This window comes from Lemur catta, chromosome 12 (assembly GCF_020740605.2).
Source record: "Lemur catta isolate mLemCat1 chromosome 12, mLemCat1.pri, whole genome shotgun sequence".
Taxonomy (NCBI): Eukaryota; Metazoa; Chordata; class Mammalia; order Primates; family Lemuridae; genus Lemur; species Lemur catta.
Genome location: NC_059139.1, coordinates 491,184 through 514,642, shown reverse-complemented (window position 1 = coordinate 514,642; position 23,459 = coordinate 491,184). Strand labels below are relative to the sequence as shown.

Here is a 23,459-nt window from a genome sequence, read left to right as displayed (position 1 = left end):
CGGGGCTGTCGACTCCAGGCACTCCCTGCCTGTTCCAGGGCTCAGTGCTGCCCAAGGCGGAGTTCCAGATGGTTCTTGCATTGGAAGCCAGTGCGTGTCTGGGGAATGCCCAGGGACTGCCTGGGCCATGCAGTGTCATGTGTCTCTGCAACTCAGCTGCACATCAAGCTGGTGACAGTCACACAGGAAATTATTTCAAGTGGTGTTAGCACATAGTACTTTATACAGGTTGAGTGAGCCGTAGTCTGAAGACAAGTAGAGCCGCTGAGAAACCCTGAGGTCCAGTCTCATTGTGACAAGCCATCTTGGTATTAATCCTTTGAAAGTGTGGGTTGAGTTAAAGCTAATAACTAATTATGTTAATTTTAAAATGATTTTTGTGAGAAAAAGACAAGAATAAAATCAGAGGTATAAAAACCCTATAATACTAAATTAGAAATATAAGTGTAAACTCAATTTTTTTTCCCAAAAACACACATTGCCTAGTGCTGCCGCAGTAGCTGTGGACACTGCTGCTCCCTAGACTGTGGGCTCTGAGCACCGTTCTGCACCGAAAGAGACCAGGCTCCCTGAAGAAATTGCTGGTTCCTGGGTAGGGGCAGGAAATGTGCGAGATGAGCCTAAACTGGGTTTCAGAGCCAGAAAGTGGAGACTTGCCCACGAGGGCTGGGCCTAGCCAAGGCACACGGGAGCCAGGAGGACGGCGCTCTGCTCACTTAGGCGTCAAGCAGTAATGATCTGACTGAAACAGTGCCTGTGTTAGAAACCATGAATTTATAATGATAATTTTTAAAAAGGCAAAGCCAACCAAACAAACATAATTGGTCATTCTCAGAGGTGACCAGGGCACTGACCCCAACTCTGAGAAGCTAGTCTTCTGGGCAGCTGCCCTTGTGCTCTCCCTTTGCTGTGACAGGGGGTCCAGCTGTCATCGTGGCAGAAGTGCCATGCTCTGTCAACCTGCGTCTTGCTCTTGCCCTATAATCCTATCTTTCTTCAATAAGCCTCATTTTCATGCTTGCAAGAAAAGAATAAAATAAGCTAGTATCCTGCCTTTTCTCTACAAATTGCTATTCAGGGTATCCTAGTTGATTAGGAAAAGTTCTTTACAGAATTCCTGCAAATAAATGAGTAAGGAATGACAGAATTTAAAAATCATGATTTTGTAGCCCAGTCTGCTGTCCCTGGAGTTCTATAGGAGGTTGAAAAAGGGAAAGTGAGAGAAAGAGGAAAGCTCCTCAGGGTGCCAACGTCACAATGCAACCATCAGTGACCCTGTGAGAATAAGTAAGGGACTAGGGTGGCTTCGGAGGGATGCCGCGTTAGGTGTGTGCACGATACACTATAGAGAGCACGGGACGGTCATCCCTCGAACAAGTATTTATCGAGGGCCTATGACGTGCCAAGGACATAGGAACAAGAAGGGGCACTGTGGGAAGCGTCAGGAACACTAGCCTCCAGAAAAAGCCGACACTTAGGAAAACATTTTCAGAGACATTAGACCAAAGGAAAGACTGGCCCAATATTTGGATACATAATGTGATTAATGTTAATGTAGGGGAGAAAGAGTATTATCTTTCAGTTAATTTCTCGACTCCTGGAAAGTTTAGAACAGACCTGGTTTGGAGGAAATTGAATCTGAGATAGGCGAGAAGATAGTGGCACCTGGATGCTTCAAATGATTGAGTCAGCAGAAACAGGGCCAGGAGGTGACCTGCCTCTTTCTGTTGGCAGACGGTGGTCTCCACTGTACCTTCCCGCCCCTTCGTAGGTGGCCGCAGGACCCAGGCGTAAGACCATAGGGAGGACTCAGGAAAGGCAAGGTTGTCCCCTCGCAGCACAACCCCGTGGCTGACAGGGTGCAGACTCAGCTAGAGTCCTCAGACAGCAGAGTCGCAGTAAAGGGAGGGACTGAAGCGGCAGTTTGTGAGTGTGTCAGGCCAGTGTGTCTTGTTCTTCCAGACGCATCCATCTGCACATTTACATTGCTCTACACGCAGGTGCTTTTTCTTTAAACCTCCATTTCATAGTAATTAATCTCCCTTTTAAGCCGCTGAGATGATACAGGCAGAGCACAGAAGGATCTGGGCGCGTGAATCTCCCCTTACTGCCTGTTGGACCTCAGGCAGGTTACTCCCCTGTGAGCCTCGGTTTTCGGTCAGGGCGACGCGCACCGGTGCCTCGGCGCGGGGAGGGTCAGACAAAGCGGCCTGTGAACATCGGGGTGCAGCGCAGCTGGGGGCCTTCAGTAAGGCTTTCTCTGCCGGTCAATGCACTGTGCAGGCCAGCTCTTCCCGCCGTGGCGACGTTGGCCGCGGCCTTCCAGGCTGGCGGAGGTGGAGGCTCAGGCCCGCTGCGGTCCCTGGGACGTGTCTTGCCGGGGTAACGGAAAAGTTCCAAATTGGGTTGCAAAATCATAGTTGTTAATATTTGCAGAGTTCCGGAGAACAAAAAAGAGCCAGAGATGGGAGGGAGAGTCAAGATGGATTTCAGAAACTACAGGTCAAAGAGCTGTGGAAGATTCTAGAAAGGAACGTTTAACAAATGATGTGAATACTTTATGAGGACAGAACTAGAAACCATTTGAACTCACTAGGCCGTGAAAAAAAAATCAGCGTTGTCACGGAGGTCTGTAGATGAGCGCACCGGGCGGCTGCCAGAGCCACAGAGCCTCAGTTTCCCTGCAGGACGGCAAAGAACGCGAGTCCGCGCCCTGCGGAGAGAGGGAGGCGGGCCGCACGGCGGGGCTGACGGCAACCGGGAGAGGCGCCCGGGCCTCGCCGCCCCGCGCCGGCAGCTCGCCAGCCGGACTCGCGCTGGGGACACTCGGGGCGCGGTGGCCCCGGGGTCCAGAACGAGGCGGTGCCGTCTCCACCCGCGACGAGGGGCTCCGTGACCGCCGGGCGCCCTCCTGCAGCTTCCCCGCCGGCAGGCGCGACCTGGGGAGCCACCGTCCGGGTCGGGGGACTGGGCGGCGCCCGCCACGCCGACGTTGGAAACGCTGAGGCTGCGGACACCACACCTTCCTTTCCTTCCAGAACGTTCACCGCTAGGAATCGTCCGCGCCCGGAACTGTCTCATCTGCAAGAACCGCGCGTCACCAGCGCGAGTCCCCACCCCGGCCCGCATCCTCCGAAGCGCGTCTGCAGCGCCGCGCTGCCTTCCCAGTCCGGGCGCCTCTGGCCGTGCAGCCCCCGAGCGCCCTGGCGTTGCCTGGCAACCGCGTAGCGAGAGGATTGGCCGCGCGGGGCCCCGTGACCTCGCGGGGTACACGCACTTCCTGCGCCCCCGGAAGTGGCGTAGCGCCAGGCTCTGCCCGGGCAGAGGCGGAAGCGGAGTCGCCCGAGGTGAGTCGTGTTGCCGCCGGCTCCTCACCCCAGCTGTGTGCCTCGGCCCATGGCCTCTTACTCCTACCGCCCCGGCCCCGGGGCCGGCCCTGGCCCTGCTGCGGGCGCGGCGCTACCGGATCAGAGCTTCCTGTGGAACGTCTTCCAGAGGTGAGGCCCGGCGCCGCCCGGTCCTCCCGGCCTCCCCCTCGGCCCCCTAGCCCGTCCCCTCGGCCTCCGCGGGCTCCCTCCGGTCTCTTACCCCGTTCCCCTCCGCGGCCTCGTGCCTGTGCCCTTCGGTCTCCCCGGACCCCCACCCCGTTCCTCCGGCCCCCGGCCGGGTCCCCTTCAGCCTCCCCTCGGCCCCCTGCCGGGTCCCCTTCAGCCTCCCCTCGGCCCCCTGCCGGGTCCCCTTCAGCCTCCCCTCGGCCCCCTGCCGGGTCCCCCACCCGCACTCCGGGCCCCTCCCGAGGCGCAGCCCCGACCGAAGTCGCGGCCGCAAGGTCCTGGGGCTCCGCCTTTCTCCCCGCCGCAGGAACCACCAAGTGGAGGATCTCCCGGGAATGCTTGTCTCAGGAGAGCAGAAACATGGTTCCCCGCGCTGTTAAAATGGCAGCAGCCAGAGAAGAAGCAGGGAGACCTGGCGTTTGCTTGGGGCGGATGATCTTTACGGCAACGCCTTCTTCCCGAGTCGTCCTTCCCCCGAATGGACGGCGAAACTTGAGTGACTCATGGCCAGGGAATGACTTAATTGGCTGAGGGAATTTTTTCCTGCTTGTAAAAAAGAGAATCTGGTGCAGGTGTGAATTCAGACAGGCCAGGGAAGGAAGCAAGGGAAGGCTTGAGATGGGGATACAAAATCGAAAAGATGATCCGCCTCTTAGGGGTTTTGGCACTTGGAGCATTTCCTTTATCCCCCAGCAGAATGGAGGAGCGAAAGTGAAAGGTCTGCTAGAGAGAGCATTCCAGAACCAGTGTAGCGTTGACAGAAGAGTTAAGCCTATGTTTTCGATTTCCTGCACTTTTAGTCAACAGCTTAACTGGTCTTCTTGATTTTGTAGGGTTGATAAAGACAGGAGTGGCGTGATCTCGGACAACGAGCTCCAGCAGGCGCTGTCCAATGGTGAGTGGGCTAGCGGTACCTGGCCCTCAGGACTAGTAAATTGCAAGCCTGGTCTACCTGCAGTAAATAACGTCCTTTCTGGAAATTATTTTCCAAGTACAAAGGAATCGCTAAGACAAACTAGTATTGCTGTCCCTTGGTGATGTTTCTGATTTACCCTGAGGCATGCTTTCCTGGCTGTTACTGTCATTGCTGCTTGGATTGCCTTGCCGAGCTAGCTGCAGGGCTGTAGGCATGAGTATAGGAAGTGTTTCCTGAGAAATGGAATCTGGGGTGTAGATTTTAGGAGAGGAATAGGAAGTTTAGCTTTGTACAGCAAAAATTGTTTTAGGTGTTTTGAAGATCCTTGAATTCCTTAGGTAACTGAATCTTAGTGACACTGAAGAGGTTGTCATTGATGCTGGGGGGGGTGATTGTTGAAGGGTTTGGGGAAGATCCTTCAGCACTTCTGTGGGGTTGTGGTTGCCAGGTTGCTATAGAAACTGCTGAGCCTCTCAGACCAAATTCCTGGGGAAACTATAGAGAATATTGGAGGTGCTGGCAGCGGAATTGTGGGTAGGTATTATCAGAGTGAGGAACACTGGGCATTCAGGTAGGGGATGGGAGGATGATGGTCCTTGTGCGGTGGTTGGGGGTCTCCATGGAATTACGTTCTTGCTGGTTTTATTGTGCTTAACCTACACTAGTACTGAGAGAAACATTTTCCTCCATTAAATACCTGATTGCTGCTTTTTTTTTGTAATCTCTTAGATGCTGGCATCTTTTCTGATTGTTATGTTTATGGTTTGCCTTTCCAGAGGTGAGCCCTTTAAGCTAGAAGAGGGGTCTATTTCAAGATATGACAACGTTAAGGAGCTCGTCTTTATTAGTGGAGGAGGCTGGACTGGGGAGTGGGGGACACTGGCTGCTGGACTCCGCCTCACAGAGTTGGGGCGAGGGTCGGAGGAGACCCCTCACCTTTGACACACGCTGGGCATTCAGCACGAGTGTCTAATGGTTTCCGTCAAGCTGAGGATTTGTGTTTTCAGAGCAGCGCGTTTACCTTGTAGAGTGGTGGATGCTGCTGACCTCATTTCCTGGTAGTTGCCATGTGGGCCACAGACACTGGTGTGTTATTTCCAGTGCATATATGTAAATCGTTTTTAGGAACTTAAGAAATTTCATGGTCTCTGCCCTGATGATTGTGCCTTCTTGATTTTTCTGTTTTCTGACCGGTATTAAATGCTTTTCATTTTTTATTTGCATCTCCAGTGCTTGAGTTATACTCAGGAGAAGTACAAGGAAGGGTTACTAGACAGAACTGGCTATAATTTGGCAAATCTTAGCTTAAGTTTTCTACATGTTAACCAGAGTGGATGATTTCTTCACATAACATGTTAAATATGGTCAGATGACCACCAGATTTAAGTGGTCACCATGGTGATAGATTGGTGATAGGTGCTACATGGAGTGCCCTCCTCAGAAGTCGTGCCACAGAGGCATTCATCTTGAGTGATTTTTCACTTTTACTCCCATTTGAGCATTCACGCTGAGGCCCTGTGATTTTCCTTTTGGTATCTACTGAATGCCTCAGCTGGACCATTCTGGTCCGCGGGGCACCCTGGGCCCCCCACCTGCCCTGGGTTCTGCACTCCTGCCTTCGTCCCTGTGGGTTGTAGCCCGTCCTTCAAGATGCTGTCCAAGCACCTGTTCTCTAAGGTGAGTGCACTGCCACCATCAGACAGCACGGCACTTTTTCTTTGATACCTTCCTCTTCGAGTGGCTTTGTCAGCGCTGTAGGTTGCTCTTGCTCCTGCACTGTGAGCTTCGTGAGGGAAGGTGCACAGCGTTTGTCCTTGGGTAGACGCACGCCAGTTCTCTTCGTGCTCCTCTTTGAATTCCTGTACTAATACGACTGAAATTACTTAGACTTCTAATTGTTCTCCCAGAATTGGGCTTCTGTTTTGATAGAACTAGGTTATTAGGCTATTTCAGGAAATTAATTTAATTCACGTATTACTGGTAGAAAAACTAAAGTTACAAAATAGCATGATTTCTCACTTCATTTAAATTTGTGCTGTTGAATGTTCTGTGCTAAAATCTGGTTAAAACCATACCGAGAAAGATTTGTGGATCCCTTACACTGGTTCTTTATAAGACTTGTTTTCACAGGAGAGCTTCTAAAAATGACTGCTCTCAGGGAGGTCTGTGGCTAACAGGTATGAAGACAGACACAAGAGGGCTGTTCTCTAGCCTTTTTGAAATAACATGGCACAAACTATTTTGAGTTTAGTACCTTTTGGGGTTTTTTTTTCACCTTCACATATTTCTTGGAATCATGAGACATTAGGTTCTTCTCAATCATCTTTTTTTTCTTTTTTTTTCCCTTGCTTCTAAAGTAGGTTTGCCTTAACGTAATGTATTGATGTATTTCAAGGGAACATTTTTTAGCTGTACTTTAGAAAAAAATAATACTTCTTAAATTCTTTTGAAGGTATGTTTATCAAATAGAGTTGTAGCTCTCCTGGGAACCCCATATCACAAAGAAATGAGAAAGTCACCCATACAAGCAGGACAGTTCTGTGTAGAGCACTTATCTGTCACACCACTGCCCTTACCGCACACGGGGCCCACTGGTGGCTGTTGGTGCCACACTGGTGGGGAAGCAGAGTGAGTTAGAGATTCACCCCAGCTTTGATCTCCTGTGTGGGAAAGGGTTGCCCAGACCTGGCACCTTCCCAGGAGGGGCCTGTTTGGTGACTGGCCCTTGGCTGGCTTCCGGGATGTTCTGACTGAGCCTGGAGCCTCACACCCCGTCTGGACAGCCAGAGCCTCAGTTGCTGACCCCTAGGAAAAACCCAGGCTCAGGAAAGCGTCCCTGCTGGGCTCTCCTGCTCTCTGTGTCTGCGGGTCCTGAATTTTGCCATCGCGCCACCCTGTGCTCACAGCTGTTTGCTGGAGGGATTAAGCACATCCTTTGAGTCTTGGCTGGGAGAGGACTCCGGAATCTCGTGCCTGGTTTCTCCACCGGCCCTTTCCCTTTACTGGTTTTACTCACTATCCTTCTTCTGTAATAAACCATAACCATGAGTCCTGTGAGTCCAGTGAGTCATCCAACCTGAGAGGGTCTCGAGGACCCCCGTGCAGCTGTCATGTCTGCTCGCCCCAGAAACTCACCCTGCTAGAGCTTCAGAGACAAGCAGAGGAGGGGTTGGGATTTGGTGGACCTGGCTTTGGTGACAAGCTGCTCCACAACCTTGGGCCAGTCTTAGCGTTTCTGCCCTCAGTGTCTTTGGATGTAAAAGTAAGACAGCTGGAAGTTCAGATCCCTTTCTGCCTTCACCAAGCCTGTCTCCACCGGACTCTGCAGCTCCTTCCCCTGGACTCAGCCTGGCACAGAACTGCAAAGACAGAGTCTGTAGCAAAATTTAGTTTACACTGTTTTACTATTAGACATTTAGATGGTTTCTAATTTTCATTAACATAAATACTGTAAGAGTTTGTTTCGTAATTTCATAGAATAAGTTTCTAGAAGTGGAATTTATCAGATCAGAGGATATAAGGCTTGTTAATGCTGTTGATCAGTATTCAGATTACTTTTCAGAAAGGCCAATTTCTGGTAATGGCTGGCTATGTGTAGCCATCACAGAAGGTCGCTGGTGAAATACTGTATTTGCTGAACCTGAAGAGGCACCAGAGACCGGGCACAGTCCGTGGACTAAATGCCAGTGCTGTGCCCTGAGCTCTGCTCCAGCAGAAAGGTCCAGTGAGGCCGGGAGTCCAGGGTCTGGTACAGGAGAGGGGAAGAGGTTGCCGGTGAGGATGGAGAAAACGTATGATTTCTTTTCCCCGTGAGAGTCCAGGTAGGTGTTTCAGCTGTGTGCATGTGAGTCAAGACTTGACCTTTTGTCACTCACTTAGGTCTTTATCAACAGGAATTTAAGTTTCTCATTAACAGGACATAATTTCAAGAAAGAAAACTCTTTGGTGAGTAAAAAGACAACATATATTTGAAGAGTAAGGGTTGAGGTGGGATTTTCCCCCCTATTGAGAAGGGAGGCGGATACAAATTCCTAAAATCCTTTCTGTGCTTGAGGTTTAGGTGGGAAGAAACACTAAAACGTCTGTTGGTGATTAACTCTCTAGAACTGCGGAGCGTCGCTTCTTACAGGCTTAGCACTGGCCCCAAATTATGGGTGGAAAAAGTTACCTCTACTTGATTTACATAGAGAATAATGTGTATGTTTCTGTTTCCTTTGGTTCTTTGAGATGAATTTGAGGCAAGGCTTACAGGTACAGTAGCCATATATTTGTAATTTAAAGTCTGACAGGAAATCTTTTGCAAGCCGAGTGGTTCTGGCAACACTTAGGCATGTTGGCTGTTGGGGAGAGCAGACTAGAATGTTGGAAATTGGGGCTGGCCCAGGGAATCTGAGATAGAGGGTCCCTGGGGGTGAAGGGCTTATAAAAAAATTTTCCTGTCTTCTGTGTCCCCTGCTTTCAGTAAGCTCTATGAAAAACTGCTTATTCATACCACAGTGTGGTTTTTTTTTTTTTACAGAAAACTACTTTATTTATTTAATTAAAATTTTTTTTCTTAAGAGACAGGGTGGGCCGGGCGCTGTGGCTCACGCCTGTAATCCCAGCACTCTGGGAGGCCAAGGCGGGTGGATCGCTCGAGGTCAGGAGTTCGAGACCAGCCTCAGCAAGAGCGAGACCTCGTCTCTACTAAAAATAGAAAGAAATTATCTGGCCAACTAAAAATCTATATAGAAAAAATTAGCTGGGCATGGTGGCGCATGCCTGTAGTCCCAGCTATTCGGGAGGCTGAAGCAGTAGGATCGCTTAAGCCCAGGAGTTTGAGGTTGCTGTGAGCTAGGCTGACGCCACAGCACTCACTGTAGCCCGGGCAACAGAGTGAGACTCTGTCTCAAAAAAAAAAAAAGAGACAGGGTGTCTCGCTCTGTTGCCCAGGCTGGAGTGCAGTGTTGTGATCATAGCTCACTGCAGCCTCAAACTCCTGGACTCAGTGATCCTCCTCCCTCAGCCTCCCAAGTAGCTGGGACTATATAGCGGCACCACCACGTCTGGCTAATTTTTCTATTTTTTTGTAAAGATGGGGTCTTGCTGTGTTGCCCAGGCTGGTCTTGAACTCCTGGCCTCAAGCAGTTCCCCCACTTTGGCCTCCCTAAGTGCTGGGATTACTAGCATGAGCCACTGTGCCCAGCCCTAAACACAGAATTGTATGGGACCCCGTCATAAATGTGGTCTGTGTGGACTAAGATGTCATTATGCAGCCTATGAGTGTACTTAGATTTTCAGGCAGACACGCAGGTGTATTTAATGCCTAGCATAACTAAACTATCAAGTGTCCGGCTCACTGTGGGTCATTAAGATTTGATGTTTAGTCTTAGGACCTGGCACACGTGAAGGGTCAGTTAAACGTTGGCTGTTAGTACCACGTGGTTTCCATGGAGCCGTCAGGCCCCGTGTGAGCAGCAGGAGGGGCGAGTGGAGACACCAGGAGCGTGTGTTAAATTGAGGAGACTTACAGGTGAGGCAGCATTATGATACAGTGTCACAGCACGCTTCTGCCTCTGTTCCTTGGCCCTTGTGGCAGGTGAGGGGGCAGCCTCTCCCTGATCCTTGACTCAGCCTGGGGCAGCCTCTTCTCTCCCAAGCCTCAGACCCTCCTGCAATCCCCAGAATATTCCAGAAGACTCCTATGGCTATCTGGTTCCCTCGGGCCCCAGCTCTCAGGAACGTGTCATCTGTGTACTCCATGTGTGCCTGTCCAGGTGGCCCCTGGCCCTCCTGTGCCTGCACTGCAGCATTATTTAACATTTTGCTTGTGTTTCACCATGTGGCTCCGTTTGGCCGTGTTGCTTGTTGGGAAGGCCCAGAGGTGCTTCTGCTCGCAGGCAGTCAGGACAGCCCGACGGCGCAGCCTCCACTTGGAGAGTCCAGGTCTCCAGGCGCTCGCTCCGGCTCTGCGTGGTCAGGGCAGGGCCACGAGCGTGTGTGGCTCTTCTCTGCGGAAGACAGAGGCCACCAGCGGGCAGGGCCAGGGAGACGTCCAGTGGGTGGGCTTGGCTCCTGGGGCTTCTTGTCAGCCGGGAGTGGTACAGGTTGTCCTTGGGGAGTGAAGGGGACTGCAGCAGCGTCACTCTGAGAGATCGAGGCCGTGTCTGTGAGCCACCCAGAGCTGTCACTCTGAGAGATCGGGGCCGTCTCTGTGAGCCACCCAGAGCCGTCACTCTGAGAGATCGGGGCCGTCTCTGTGAGCCACCCAGAGCCGTCACTCTGAGAGATCGGGGCCGTCTCTGTGAGCCACCCAGAGCCGTCACTCTGAGAGATCGGGGCCGTCTCTGTGAGCCACCCAGAGCCGTCACTCTGAGAGATCGGGGCCGTCTCTGTGAGCCACCCAGAGCCGTCACTCTGAGAGATCGGGGCCGTCTCTGTGAGCCACCCAGAGCCGTCACTCTGAGAGATCGGGGCCGTCTCTGTGAGCCACCCAGAGCCGTCACTCTGAGAGATCGGGGCCGTCTCTGTGAGCCACCCAGAGGTGTCACTCTGAGAGATCGGGGCCGTCTCTGTGAGCCACCCAGAGCCGTCACTCTGAGAGATCGGGGCCGTCTCTGTGAGCCACCCAGAGCCGTCACTCTGAGAGATCGGGGCCGTCTCTGTGAGCCACCCAGAGCCGTCACTCTGAGAGATCGGGGCCGTCTCTGTGAGCCACCCAGAGCCGTCACTCTGAGAGATCGGGGCCGTCTCTGTGAGCCACCCAGAGCCGTCACTCTGAGAGATCGGGGCCGTCTCTGTGAGCCACCCAGAGGTGTCACTCTGAGAGATCGGGGCCGTCTCTGTGAGCCACCCAGAGCCGTCACTCTGAGAGATCGGGGCCGTCTCTGTGAGCCACCCAGAGCCGTCACTCTGAGAGATCGGGGCCGTCTCTGTGAGCCACCCAGAGTCGTCACTCTGAGAGATCGGGGCTGTCTCTGTGAGCCACCCAGAGCCGCAGCAGTTCTGTGTATAGAGGAAAGGATGCTGCTTTACACAAATGGGGAACAGGGAGACCACTGACCTACCCCCATATTAAAAACAGTTTTTGGTCTGTTTTTAGTGAGTGTAAAATTGTTTGAAGGTACCAGCCTCTCTGACAACAGGTTCTTGAGCAGAACATCCCATCCTCATAGTTGATAAACGGTTCTGGGTTCTCAGACATACCAAATTCAGCAACGAATCAAATCGTAGTATAACATGCCTGTTCTCAATTTCAAGGAAAATAGGATAATGCCCAAACTATAATTTTAGGAGAAATTTTTAAAGCGTGATTTTGTCGTATGTTTTCAGTATGCTGTGACACAGTTACTGAGGGAAAACGCAAGGAGGTAGCCGGTGCTCACGCCTGTGTGTAGAGTCACCGGGACTGCGAGTGACCGCGCTGCAAGCTCGGTGTCTTTGCGGCTCCAGCACCTCAGGGGGTGGTGTCCTGGTGGCGGGATCTTCTGAAACGGGGATTAGTGACATTCCAGACAAGGCTAAGTGGGACCTTCTCAACTTACCTGGCTGCCTGTCTGGAAAATTCAGTAAATTAAAGTAAATAAAACCATTTCTTGGTTATAACATTAAGCAAGAGTGAACTTGCAGCCTCAGATAATTATAGCACCTTCGGGTGTTCGGCAGGACGCGAAGGACTCCAGAGCCTGACCAGGAAGCTGTGGCGCTTTGTCATGGCAGCCAGAACATCCAGAGTGTCCCCTGGAGCTGTGCGCCGTGAGAGCCACTGCTCTAGAGCAAAGGGCCGCCTTTGCCTGTCCCTGCAGTTGCAGATCAAGAGCTGGCAGCTCCCTGGGACGAGGCCTTTCTTCTAGTTTAATGTGTGTGGTTTGTTTTCAGGCACGTGGACTCCATTTAACCCAGTGACTGTGCGGTCAATCATATGTAAGTATCTGCAGACAGGTGGCTGCCTGTCCTCTGTCCTGCTGGGGTGCTGGTCGTGCCTCCTGACCTGTGGTCATGGCTTCTCCTTCCCTTCTGGAACTACAGCGAGGTGGGCGTCGGACCCTTTCGTCCTACCCCACCTGGTTCCCTGAAGTCCCTGGGAGGGTGGTCTACATCTGATTATTGTTCCCGCTGAAGCTCTCACATAGCGGCTAACTCCCTTGCTATTTTCATAATTTTTGTTTGTTTTGTGGATTCGTGTGCAGACTGGGGCCTGAGGATTTGCATCACTTTTGCATGCTCAAGGGACGGGTTTCTGGGGTTCTGTTCTGCCTGCTGGCATGGGTAGCAGAGGTTTGAGCTCCAGATCCAACAGAGGACAGGCCTGCAGCTGCATAGTGCGCATGCTCAGGACAGATGTGTTATGTTACTGCTCCATGGCCCCTTCCACTTCTGGAAGGTTTGCTTTGCGGGGGGTTGGAGTTTTTCTAGCCTCCCCTTGCAAAGACGCAGCTCCCTTCCAGGTCGCCGTCAGTGTGGACTCTCAGATTCAGTTCTGCGGCCTCCGGGGCCAAGGCTTCGTGTCCGCCTTTCCCAGGGCAGCCTGGAGCCCCTTCCCTCGCCTCCGCTCCTTGGCTGGTTTTCAGTCCTCTCTGCGAGCTCGGCAGCGTGTTGTGTGTCAGGTGTGAGCTTTCTGAGTTCTGTTTCCAGACCTCCTCACGCTGTTGGTTGTGCACACGTCACCACACCTCACTGATGGACATAGTGAGTTGTCACAGTGATTTACAGGCATGGCGGTGGCAGGGACTTGGCCTGTAGCACTAGAACGTAGATTGACAGATGGGGGCAGCTGCGACCTCCCTGCTGAAAAGCGGGCCCGGCCGCTCGCCTGCTCATCACCCATGTGCACGGCAGCACGTGCTGCACGCCGCGTGTTCTGCACACAGCCCACGTCTGCAATAGCAATGCGAAAACATCCACACTCGCAAGCAGGATTGTTCACTGTTTGAAGGAAGTGTTCATTTTCCATCATTTCTGCCCAAACCAAGAGTGCTTACATTATGTCTTACATATATGGTTTTTTTTTTTTCCCCCCAGAGACAGGGTCTCGCTCTGTCACCCAGGCTGGAGTGCCGTGGTGCCAGCCTAGCTCACTGCAGCCTCAAACTCCTGGGCTCAGGTGATCCTCCTGCCTCAGCCTCCCAAGTAGCTGGGACTACAGGCATGCACCACCATCCCCGGCTAATTTTTCTGTTTTTAGTAGCCATAGGTGTCTATGTTGCCCAGGCTAATCTGGAACTCCTGGGCTCAAGTGATCCTGCCCCCTCAGCCTCCCAAATCCTGGGAGTTATAGGTGTGAGCCAGTGTGCCCAGCCTACAGTCTTATATTAATGTCTGTGCCCGGAAAAGAGACCAAATAATTTATCGTTTTTCTCTGCAGCAGAAATCCTGACCAAGTTTTTTTATATTTTTTAGCCATTTTGCTATTACATATAAATGTAGTTGTAGATTGTTTTTTTTTGAGACAGAGTCTCATTCTGTCACTCAGGCTAGAGTGCCATGGTGTCGGCCTAGCTCACAGCAACCTCAAATTCCTGGGCTCAGGCAATCCTCCTGCCTCAGCCTCCCGAGTAGCTGGGACTACAGGCGCATGTCACCACATCCAGCTAATTTTTTCTATTTTTAGTAGAGACGAGGTCTCGCTCTTGTGCAGGCTGGTCTCAGACTCCTGACCTCAAGCAATCCTCCCGCCTCGGCCTCCCAGGGTGCTGGGATCACAGGTGTGAGCCACCACGCCTGGCTAGTTGTAGATTCTTTTGTATGTGGATCTGGAGTTAGCCTGAAAGCTGACAGGTGAGGGTCTTTTTCCTAATTAAAGCAGGTTCCCATGACACGGGGCTGTTCTGAGCCTCCGCCAGTGCGGTGGTCCCTAGGGAAGGAGAGGGTCAGCTCTAGGAGTTAGACTTGTGCTCTGGGCCACTTAGCCTCCCTAGCCTCGGTTTCTTCCTGGTAAGGCAGGCGCGCCCACCAGGGAACTTGCTTTTCAGGACCTACTTCAGTGAAAAGTATTGTTTTTATTTCTGTTACAGCTCCTGCTGTGTGTCTTGCCCACACCGCCCTTCTCACAGTCTGCCTGACAGCTGTGTGTGGTTCTGCCAGTGGGATTTAGGGGGCCGGGCTCCGTGCCAGGCAGAGGCGACAAGACTTTTAGGACTTAGTTCGTGGCTTCGACAGACAAGCGTTCATTAGCGACATGCAGTTAGTGATTAGCGGGCACCACACGGGGTCCTGAAGGACTAAGGCCGGCAGGGTCCTTGGGGGGAGTTCGCTGTGATTAAAGTGTCCTCTTTTCTCAGCTATGTTTGACCGGGAGAACAAGGCCGGCGTGAACTTCAGCGAGTTCACGGGCGTGTGGAAGTACATCACGGACTGGCAGAACGTCTTCCGCACCTACGACAGAGACAACTCGGGCATGATCGACAAGAACGAGCTCAAGCAAGCTCTCTCAGGTTTTGGTAACGCATTTCTCTTGATTGCGTAGCATATTTCATTTTGGAGCCTAAGAGCCATTGAAAGTTTTTTCCTTACTGTGCTGAACTTACTGGTTTTTAAATGCAGTCTATATAAAAGTTTCCTTTACATCACACAGGTTCATGTTTTGATACTGGTTAACATCACAAAGGCCGTATTTTACAGGGGCTTTTACACAGTTTCCATCCAAAATGAGATAAGGGCTATGCAAATCGTCCACCTTGCGTGAAACAGAGTGATGTTACGGACCAAATTGAGAATGTGGCTTTGGAAACGGTTTGAAGTGGGTAAAGCAAAAGATGGCGTGGGGCAGCTTGTGTCTCATGACATGCCAGAGTATGTGGAAAGATGACAAAGTGACCCTCAGAAGCGATTCTGTAAGTTACGGGTCTGACTCTCGCACGGAGAGTTTGAGCCTAGGAGCATGTGCCCATTCTCAAGTGCACTCCCCATGTGTGTGCTTGCCGTGTGCACACAGGGACATGTGTGTCAGCTTTGGGCGTGTGACGGTGTGCCGTGCTTCTCAGGCGTGTTCATAGTACCTGTCCAGAGCGCATCCAGTGGCTTCCCAGTACCAGCCTGGGGTCTGCAAGGACACAAATGTGCGGGCCTAGCCCGGGGCCTGTCATGGTTGCACCAAGGTTCTAGTGTCCGCCTGGCCCGCTGTGCTGCGTGCGCGGGGCTGACTGTCAATGCCGTCAGGAGAGACAGGAGAAGTCACTCATCTAAAGTGTGTCGTTTCTTGTGGCTGTTAACATGGCTTCTGCCCTTCTCCCCACTTTTCCTTCAGCGTGTGCTCCATGCTCACCCCCTCCTTCCTCTCTGCCTGCGGACGTGTCCGTAGGGCCACTTAAAGGCGCCGGGTCACCGCAGGAAGTCCTGTTCTGAGCTCACCAGCTGTGGGCCAGGATCTAGGGGGGACGGCTCCCACTTGGAACTCGGGGTGCGGCTGGCCTTGCTGTGCCGTGGGTGGGGGAGCTGGCGAGCGTCTGGCTCCTCTCCCCGGGGCAGGTGTGGAAGGCGGGGTGGGAAGGACAGCACGCTCCTGGAGTGCGGTGCCGCCAGGTGGACGTAGGGCCTGGCCAGTGGCCACAGACAGGTGCAAGTTCAGGGCCGTCATCCTGTGCTGAGCTTGGCAGGCCCTGGAGCTCTGCCTGTGCTCAGTGAACATCAGGTTCTCAGAGCTCACAGTGGAAGCACTGGTGTGGGCGCCTCAGGCCTCTGCCTCTGCGTCAGACCAGGAACGCTCCAGAAAACTCCGGCTGTGGCCGTGGCTGGAGGCATGACCCCTTCTCGTGGTCCGGAGCCGGCTTTAGCTGGGTGGTGACAAACCCTTCCTGGTTCCTGAGCTTTTCTTGGAGAGAAATGTTCTGTGGCCACATTTCTTTGGTTACCCTAGAGTTCCCTGCCGTGTCTGGTCCTTGCTTTCCTGGGGTCCTCTCCCATCTCGTCTGTGGGAAGGAGCCTGGTCACCCTTCCTGCAGGTTAGTTGTTGGGAGGTTTCTCGGTGGTAACTGTTGGGAAGTTGGCCTCAGAAGCAAGAATTCCTGTCCTGTCTTGACTCCTCAGAGCAGGTGTTTTGCTCTCAGGTAACAGGAGGCTGCATGTCAGCTCAGTCGCCGGCATGGGGGGGGTCACAGGGGAGCTGCAGGGTTTCGCTCCGGGGGTCTCAGGCCAAGCCTGGCACAGTGTGGCTCCGATAGGACCACGCAGTGGGTTGTATCCTCCGTCCATTCCTGTCTCTGAACCTTTATTGTTACCATTGACTGTATGCCGGGTTCCGAGGCCAGGATCAGAGGTGGGCGAGGTACACGCTCGCCACCCCAGGCCTGACCTCTTAGCAGGGGCGGTGTGGGTCGTTGGTTTACCTGAAGTTCGGTTCTCACGCAGGAGCCCCCTGTGGGGCAGAGTATGTCTGACAGACGCAGCTGGGCAGAGGACAGCCCCACCGCCTGGATTCCCACCCGCTCCCCAGGCGTCCCGCTCTTTCCTCCAGCTCAGGCAACCACGGCCAGTTTCAGCCTTTTTCATCTTTTTGCTGCTTTTGCACATCTTCATTTTACGACTGAGGCATTCTGAGCAGGCCCAAGGCCTGTGCTGTTTTCCCCACGTGTTCACTGGGCGTCTCGGGGCAGGTGGGCGTGTGGTGCTGATGCTGGCACGTGGGCTGTTGTGGTGGTGCCTGCGTTGGTGCCTGCGTTGGGGTCTGAGGCCCAGAGCAGCTCTGCCCCTCTTCCATGCCCTCGGCCCGTTGGAGACACCAGGTCGGCACCCTGTGCGGTGTGTAGGATCGTTTAACTTGCCCCTGTTGGCTGTGTGCTGGGGATTAGTTGCTGTCCAGCTTTTCCCAAGTGGTCACATGGGGACACACAGGCGGGCCGTGCTGCTGGGAGTGACAGTGGGTCTGGGCACACAGCCTGGCGCTGCCGTCCTGCCTGCCAGCCACGTGGCCTGACCCGGACACATCTGCAGGTGATGTGCTGGTCGAGGGGACTTTGCTGTACCCACAAGCACAAGGTCTGTTTGGTTCCTGAAGTACAGGCATGGGGGCGGGTGTTCCTGTCCCCATTGGATGGTGCCATTGTCACCTCTGGGAGGCTTGAGAAGATGCAGGGAAGCGCTGGGGAGTGTCTCCACGCTGCCCCACCCTGGTCCTGCACAGGCCAAGGGACTGTCTCCACCCCGACTTCCCGGGGTAGGCAGGGGAGCCCACTAGTGCTCCAAGGCCCCGCAGGCCAGAGAGGGCCCCAGGGGGCTTGTCCCGTTGGGCAGATGCAGCTTTTTTTCCCTGGGAGGTGGAATAGGCGACGTATGTGGAGGTCGAGGCTCTGTTAGGCTCTTTCACAGTATTTCAAAGTCAGGGGGCTTTTGTCCAAAAGAGGAGAATGGCTGTAGAAAGGGGCGTGTCAGGGGTGGCCCTGTGGTGACTGTGCTGGTCTCATGGGCAGCCTCTTAATTCCTGTGGCCACGTTATTCTCAGAGAACAGTTTTCTGCCAAGGTTTGACAGATAAATAAATGTTCTTTTTATAGTTCGTTCATCATTCATTTTAGTAGTCTGATTTTGTTTTTGTTTTTCCTGCAATAGTGCTGATGACCAGGGAAATGGGAAGTTAATTTTAGGTGCACTGGACTTGCTCCCAGGGTCTCTGCAGACTGGAAATCCTGTGTGTCGTTACTGTCCTCTGTCGTTCCCCAGTCTTGGCAGGAGGCCAGTGGTGGCTGCTGTTCCCCGTGCACACCGCACACCCAGTGGCCGTGCCCCAGCTCTGTCCCCTGCGGGTCAGGGCTCAGCCCGGCTGGCCGCTGCCTCCCCTGGTGCGGGGTGTGAGGAGGTGGCCTGACAGAGGCTGGGAGGAGGGGCAGCGTGTACCACCCTGCAGGCTCCTTCCTGCTCCAGGGGACCTGGGGGGTCTGGTCTTCTGCTCAGCTACAGGGAAGGGGAGCCTGAAGTGACTCCATCGTCACATGTTTAGGGGCCCTGCACTTAATGCCCTGACCACTCTGGAAGGTACTATGTACATGTTTGCATGTTTGAGTCTTATCAGTAAAATGATCAAGTGTTCATGTAGGTAATTAACTGTGAAATTCACTCAGACAGTAGGTGTACATATCCTTGCAAAGATTCCAACAAGACTGCAAACCTGTAAAAACATTTTGGCACCTGGATCTTGTCTCCTGACTCAGTCACACAGGTAGTGGGTTGGGGGAAGGGCGGGGACGGAAGCAGGCAGTTGTGTCCTCGTCCAGAGCGGCCTGCAGGCTGGTCCGGGGGCATGCGGTGCGTCCACAAGCCTTCACAGCCATCTCCCTGCCGGAGATCTTTTTGGATATTCTCAGTAGATTGGAAATGGAATCCTAATGCCTGGAGGTCCTTTGGTGACCTTGGCCTTTGTAAGCCGGACCCCCCCCCCTTGTGCACCCCACTCGCGAGGTCAGGTGCACCCGGTTCTGTGGGCGTGCCCCCCAGCCAGCCCTGCTGTTCCTCGCACTGGTGTCTGCCTGGGCTGGAAGCCCCTGGGAGTTGAGCTGTCAGCACCGTCTGGTGGCGAGTAGCCCGGGCAGCAGGCCATTCCCAGCCTTCTCATCCAGATGAATAAACACGACGAAGTCAGGAAAGGGCTTTTTAAAGTGGTTGCTCCCCTGGCTTCAGAGAACTGAGGCGGGCTGCCCTGTGGGGTGGTGGCCGTGGAGCACCGCTGGGTGCTGCAGGGAACTTGGAGTGAGAGCGCGCGCCTGAAACGGCCGCAGCTTTCAGGACGGGGACCGCTTCCCAGTTCTCCTTCCAGGGAGGTGCTGGTCTTCAAGCCGGTTGCTTCCTGGCGCTGCAGATGTAAGTTTATTGCAGACTGATTTATTTAGGAAGCACGTCTCCGTTCTCAGAGTGCCTTTGAGCGAATTTGTACTTTTATTCCCCCCAGTCCTGCCTGGTTTGCTGTTGCGAGGCTGTGGGGTCTTGTGGCGGGGAGCAGGGGCGCTGATGCGAGCGCCCGCCCCCCGGCCCCCTCCTCACGCTGCCTTTCCCTCCTCAAGGCTACCGGCTCTCTGACCAGTTCCACGACATCCTCATTCGAAAGTTTGACCGACAAGGACGGGGGCAGATCGCCTTTGACGACTTCATCCAGGGCTGCATCGTGCTCCAGGTGACCGGGCGGCCGTGGTGGGCAGGGGTGGTATGCTCGGCCTTCCGTTTAAGGAATCAGCCGTGTGTAGAACTAATTAGCTTTTGGAGCTTACAAAAGTTAGTCTCATCTTTGGAGAAGTAACTGGTTAATGGAAATGTAAACAGTAGTGATTTTCTCTCCTTGGAAATATTAATATTATAAGAACATCCCATTCAAGGAGAGGAAGCTTTTTATTCAATATCTAGTAGGTTATTTACATGTATACTATGCTATTAAATATATTGTATTTTTACAAAAATCCTTTATTCTGAGAAAATGGGCAAGTTTTCTGTTGTGGTTGTCACTGTGTCCTGCCTTCGTGTGTGCGGGGAGACGTCCATGGTGGGGTGAGAGCCCTTCCCGTGCACGCGCGTCCGGCAGAGGTCGTGGCTCACGCTGACCCCTGGGGGGCGCTCTGTGGCCAGGGGCTCTCGCTCCCCCACAGCAGTGCTGGGGTGTCCGACTGCCGGTCTCTGCCCTGCCAGGGAGAAGGCAGAGTTGCAGGGAGCCCTCGGGACTGCCCAGAGAGCCACTCCGGATGCGGGGCGGGGTTAACAGGGCCACCTGGTGCCCACACAGACCCTGCTGCTTTTAGGAGGAAGCCCGGCTCTGTAGATTTAAGCTTTAGGAATGTTTTGTAAACCTTTATATCTTCGAAAATTTTTATTATGACAAATTTCAGACAAAAACAATAGCCGAGACAGTAACAGTGAACTCAGATTCAACATTATTAACTCTTGTCCAGTAAGTTGTAAGGTCTCCATGTACCTCATACCCTGGGTTATTCTGAAGCAAGTTCCATTTCATAGAAGGCAAATGTTTGTTCCATAAATACTTCAGTAGAACCTGTTTCTGAAAGGTAAGTTCTTCTAGTTTGACTCCAGATTGAGGTCATATCTTGTCAGCTCTGGGATCCACTGAGAGATGTGAACAGCATGAGGTTTTTAGATATAATGTGGATTTTTTTTTGAAATTGTTTGCAGATTTTTTTTCTATTTAAAATGATAGTAAAAGTGAGTTTTCTCTGATTTGGCTTGAATACGTCAGTCCCTGTTCAGTGATGTGGTGGAGAACCAGGTCTGTTAACCTTAGGGCTTCAGACTTCTAAAATGGGGTGAGCCGTACCCCGTCGCTGCCTCTCAGGGTTCCTGTAAGGTTCGGTTACATTTTTGCAGTGTTCTGTGAACAGTCTAGAAAAAGATGCTGCGCAAAGTTAGGTGCTGTGTCTGGACTGCCGTGGGGTTGAGATTTTCATGCAAGACAGGCCCGTAAGTTAACGTCTAGTCTCGCGTGGGCTCTCGGCAGCCGGGGTGATGCTGTCCAGCACCTGCCAGGGCCAACCTGCCCTGGGCGGCGCCTCCTCGCCCCCCTGCCCCGCACACGTGAGTGGATCCCTGCCCCGCACACGCGGGCGGACCGTTGCCCACCGCCCTGGGTCCGCCCACCCTTGGAGAGTGCCCATGACTACCAGGAAAAATCTCCTCAGAAATGTTTTCTCCTCCTGCTGTTTTCCAAAAAGAAAAAGACTTTTTGAAAATTACATTTTACAAAATAACATGAGCACTTGTAGAAATCTTGGAAAAACACAAAATGAAGAAAGAAAAATTATCTGTTATTCTGTAGCCAGAGCTGTCTACTGCTGCTGTCACTGTAGTTGGTCACGTGCTGGTGCTCACACGCGTGGGCACGTGGGATGTGGGCCACGCTGCCCTGCTGGGTCAGGGAGTCTGGGGGAGGGGCCCCTCCCTCGGGTCTTGATGTGAGTGGGCCGTTGTCACACGGAATTGCACTGTGCCTGTTTATCCTCGTCGTTAAAATTCTTCACAGCCTTTCGCAGTTGCCGTGAGTCCATCTGGAAGTGACCCTTACTTAGCTGTCCCTCTTAGGGGTGCAGATGGCCACCCGTCTCTGCTTCTAGCCTGACCTGGACCCTCAGCTAGCTGGAGGGGCAGGCAGCAGGTGGGGCCCTCTGCCGTGGGCAGGTTCTGGGAGGAGCCACGAGCTTTCCCTGTGCCCGCGCCCCACGTGGCCCAGGTGCCCAGCATAGCAGCGGCGAGCCGTTGGGGAGGGGCCTTCCACGGGACGGTCGTGCAGTGGGACGGAAGGGCTCAGGCCACCCCCCTCGCTCAGGGAACCAGGGCCTGGGCCAGAGCTTTCCCTTTGGGCTGCGCTCGGCGGGCTGGCCTGCGTTCCCACATGCCGCGCCTGCAGGCTCTGTCCTCTGGGGGAGAGCCCTGACTGGTGGCAGTGGTCAGGGACCGCTGTGCTGGTGTCGGGAGACAGAGAAACATGTACGCTTCTGAAATTGGGCTCCTAGATGTCTCTTACCCAGTACATCTTGTTCCTTCTGCGTAATGTCAAGATCTGAATGCCTGTTTTTCCCCCAGAGGTTGACGGACATATTCCGACGCTACGACACGGACCAGGATGGCTGGATTCAGGTGTCTTACGAACAGTACCTGTCCATGGTCTTCAGTATTGTATGACGCTGTCCTTCCGTGAGTAACAGCACGGCTTACAGAAAGAAGACCCAAAATGCCAAATCTCTCACCTTTCATAGACAGAACATGGACGCGGTTAGATGCTGTTGCTGTTCCTCCTTTAAATTTTACCGCGTGGGGACCCGGCTGTGCGTAAGTGGATGAGCTGATCAGCGTCTTTGCAACTGTGATGGTGGCTCCATCACTGTAACACGAACACTGGGCGTGGTGACTGTGTCATCGTGCCATGAGGTGAACGTAATAATGTTTCTGCTTGCTGAAGAATGCATCGTCTACTTTTCTAGATAATTCTGTAGTGAAAATGCTTCATTAGCCAATAGAAGTTTTAAACTGACACGGAACTTGCCCAGAAGGCCTTTCACGTGCCTTACTTTTTTAAAAGGAGTTGATTGTATCAGGGGGTGTGCAGCACAAGCAATAAAGTGCCCGGCACAGACTCGGGTGTACTTTTGGCTTCTCAAATCGAGCAGGTCAGAGAAACCAGCCCTGTGGCGTCGTCCCAGGCCTTACCCCAGTGTTCACCACGTCAGGTGCGCTGGCTTCTTGGGAGGTCCCAGGGTTCTGGGGACACCTTCTAGAAGGTTCTTTAGCTCAGCCTGCGAGACTTTGCTTATGAAAATCCAAAAAGACTGTCCTGTCCTCGGCTACGGGAGTTAAATTTTATAAAACTCCTTTGTCTGCATGAACAAATCCAAATTGGTTTAGTAGGTTGTGAATTGCTGTGATTTATAAATGATCTAACCACACTACACTGCCAGTTTCTTAATTACAGATTTCAGACAAAACTAGAGCAGGCGGCACAGCTAGCCATTTGTCTGTCACCAGCTCACTGTCACCCCACGGCTCTGCCTCCCTGACATCTCCTGGCATAGCCTGAAACGGCCTTCCAAGAATAAAGTTGTGCTGCGGCTGCAGCTGAGACACTGTCCACCTCGTCATTCCCCGGTGACGGAGTCAGCTGCTCCCGGGGCCTCAGGCCTAGCACTGCAGCACTGGGCACCCAGCCTGGGCCCAAGGCCCCTCGTCCGGGGACACTTGGGGGTCTGGGCCGAGGCCCCTCGTCCTGGGACACTTGGGGGAATCTGGGCCGAGGCCCCTCATCCTGGGACACTCGGGGGTCTGGGCCGAGGCCCCTCGTCCTGGGACACTCGGGGGTCTGGGCTGAGGCCCCTCGTCCTGGGACACTCCGGTGTCTGGGCCGAGGCCCCTCGTCGTGGGACACTCGGGGGATCTGGGCCGAGGCCCCTCGTCCTGGGACACTCTGGGGTCTGGGCTGAGGCCCCTCGTCCTGGGACACTCTGGGGTCTGGGCTCAAGGCCCCTCGTCCTGGGACACTCTGGGGTCTGGGCTCAAGGCCCCTCGTCCTGGGACACTCTGGGGTCTGGGCCGAGG

At 53.4% G+C, this 23,459-nt stretch overlaps 1 protein-coding gene across 4 annotated transcripts; it reads left to right on the top strand.

Annotated features, from left to right (window-relative positions):
* Positions 1 to 3,297: 3,297 nt before the first annotated feature.
* On the top strand, positions 3,298 to 22,986 carry PDCD6 (programmed cell death 6). 4 transcript variants are annotated; one of them, XM_045566075.1, is made up of 6 exons: positions 3,298 to 3,497; positions 4,388 to 4,449; positions 12,328 to 12,372; positions 14,730 to 14,882; positions 19,436 to 19,545; positions 21,954 to 22,986. In XM_045566075.1, the coding sequence occupies exons 1-6, from the start codon at positions 3,397 to 3,399 to the stop codon at positions 22,050 to 22,052; spliced, it is 570 nt and encodes a 189-aa protein (XP_045422031.1). In that variant the 5' UTR covers positions 3,298 to 3,396; the 3' UTR covers positions 22,053 to 22,986. The 4 variants fall into 4 exon arrangements, with proteins under 4 accessions (XP_045422031.1, XP_045422030.1, XP_045422032.1 ...); XM_045566074.1 differs by having other exon boundaries at positions 3,299 to 3,497; positions 14,730 to 14,888; XM_045566076.1 differs by having other exon boundaries at positions 3,441 to 3,497; positions 3,862 to 4,449; positions 14,730 to 14,888.
* The last annotated feature ends 473 nt before the right edge of the window (positions 22,987 to 23,459 follow it).

Coding starts and splice junctions, on each gene's coding strand:
- PDCD6 (XM_045566074.1), top strand. CDS start 3,397: ATGGCCTCTTACTCCTACCGCCCCGGCCCCGGGGCCGGCCCTGGCCCT. Junction 3,498..4,387: donor CTGTGGAACGTCTTCCAGAG/GTGAGGCCCGGC, acceptor TTGATTTTGTAG/GGTTGATAAAGACAGGAGTG. Junction 12,373..14,729: donor GACTGTGCGGTCAATCATAT/GTAAGTATCTGC, acceptor CTCTTTTCTCAG/CTATGTTTGACCGGGAGAAC.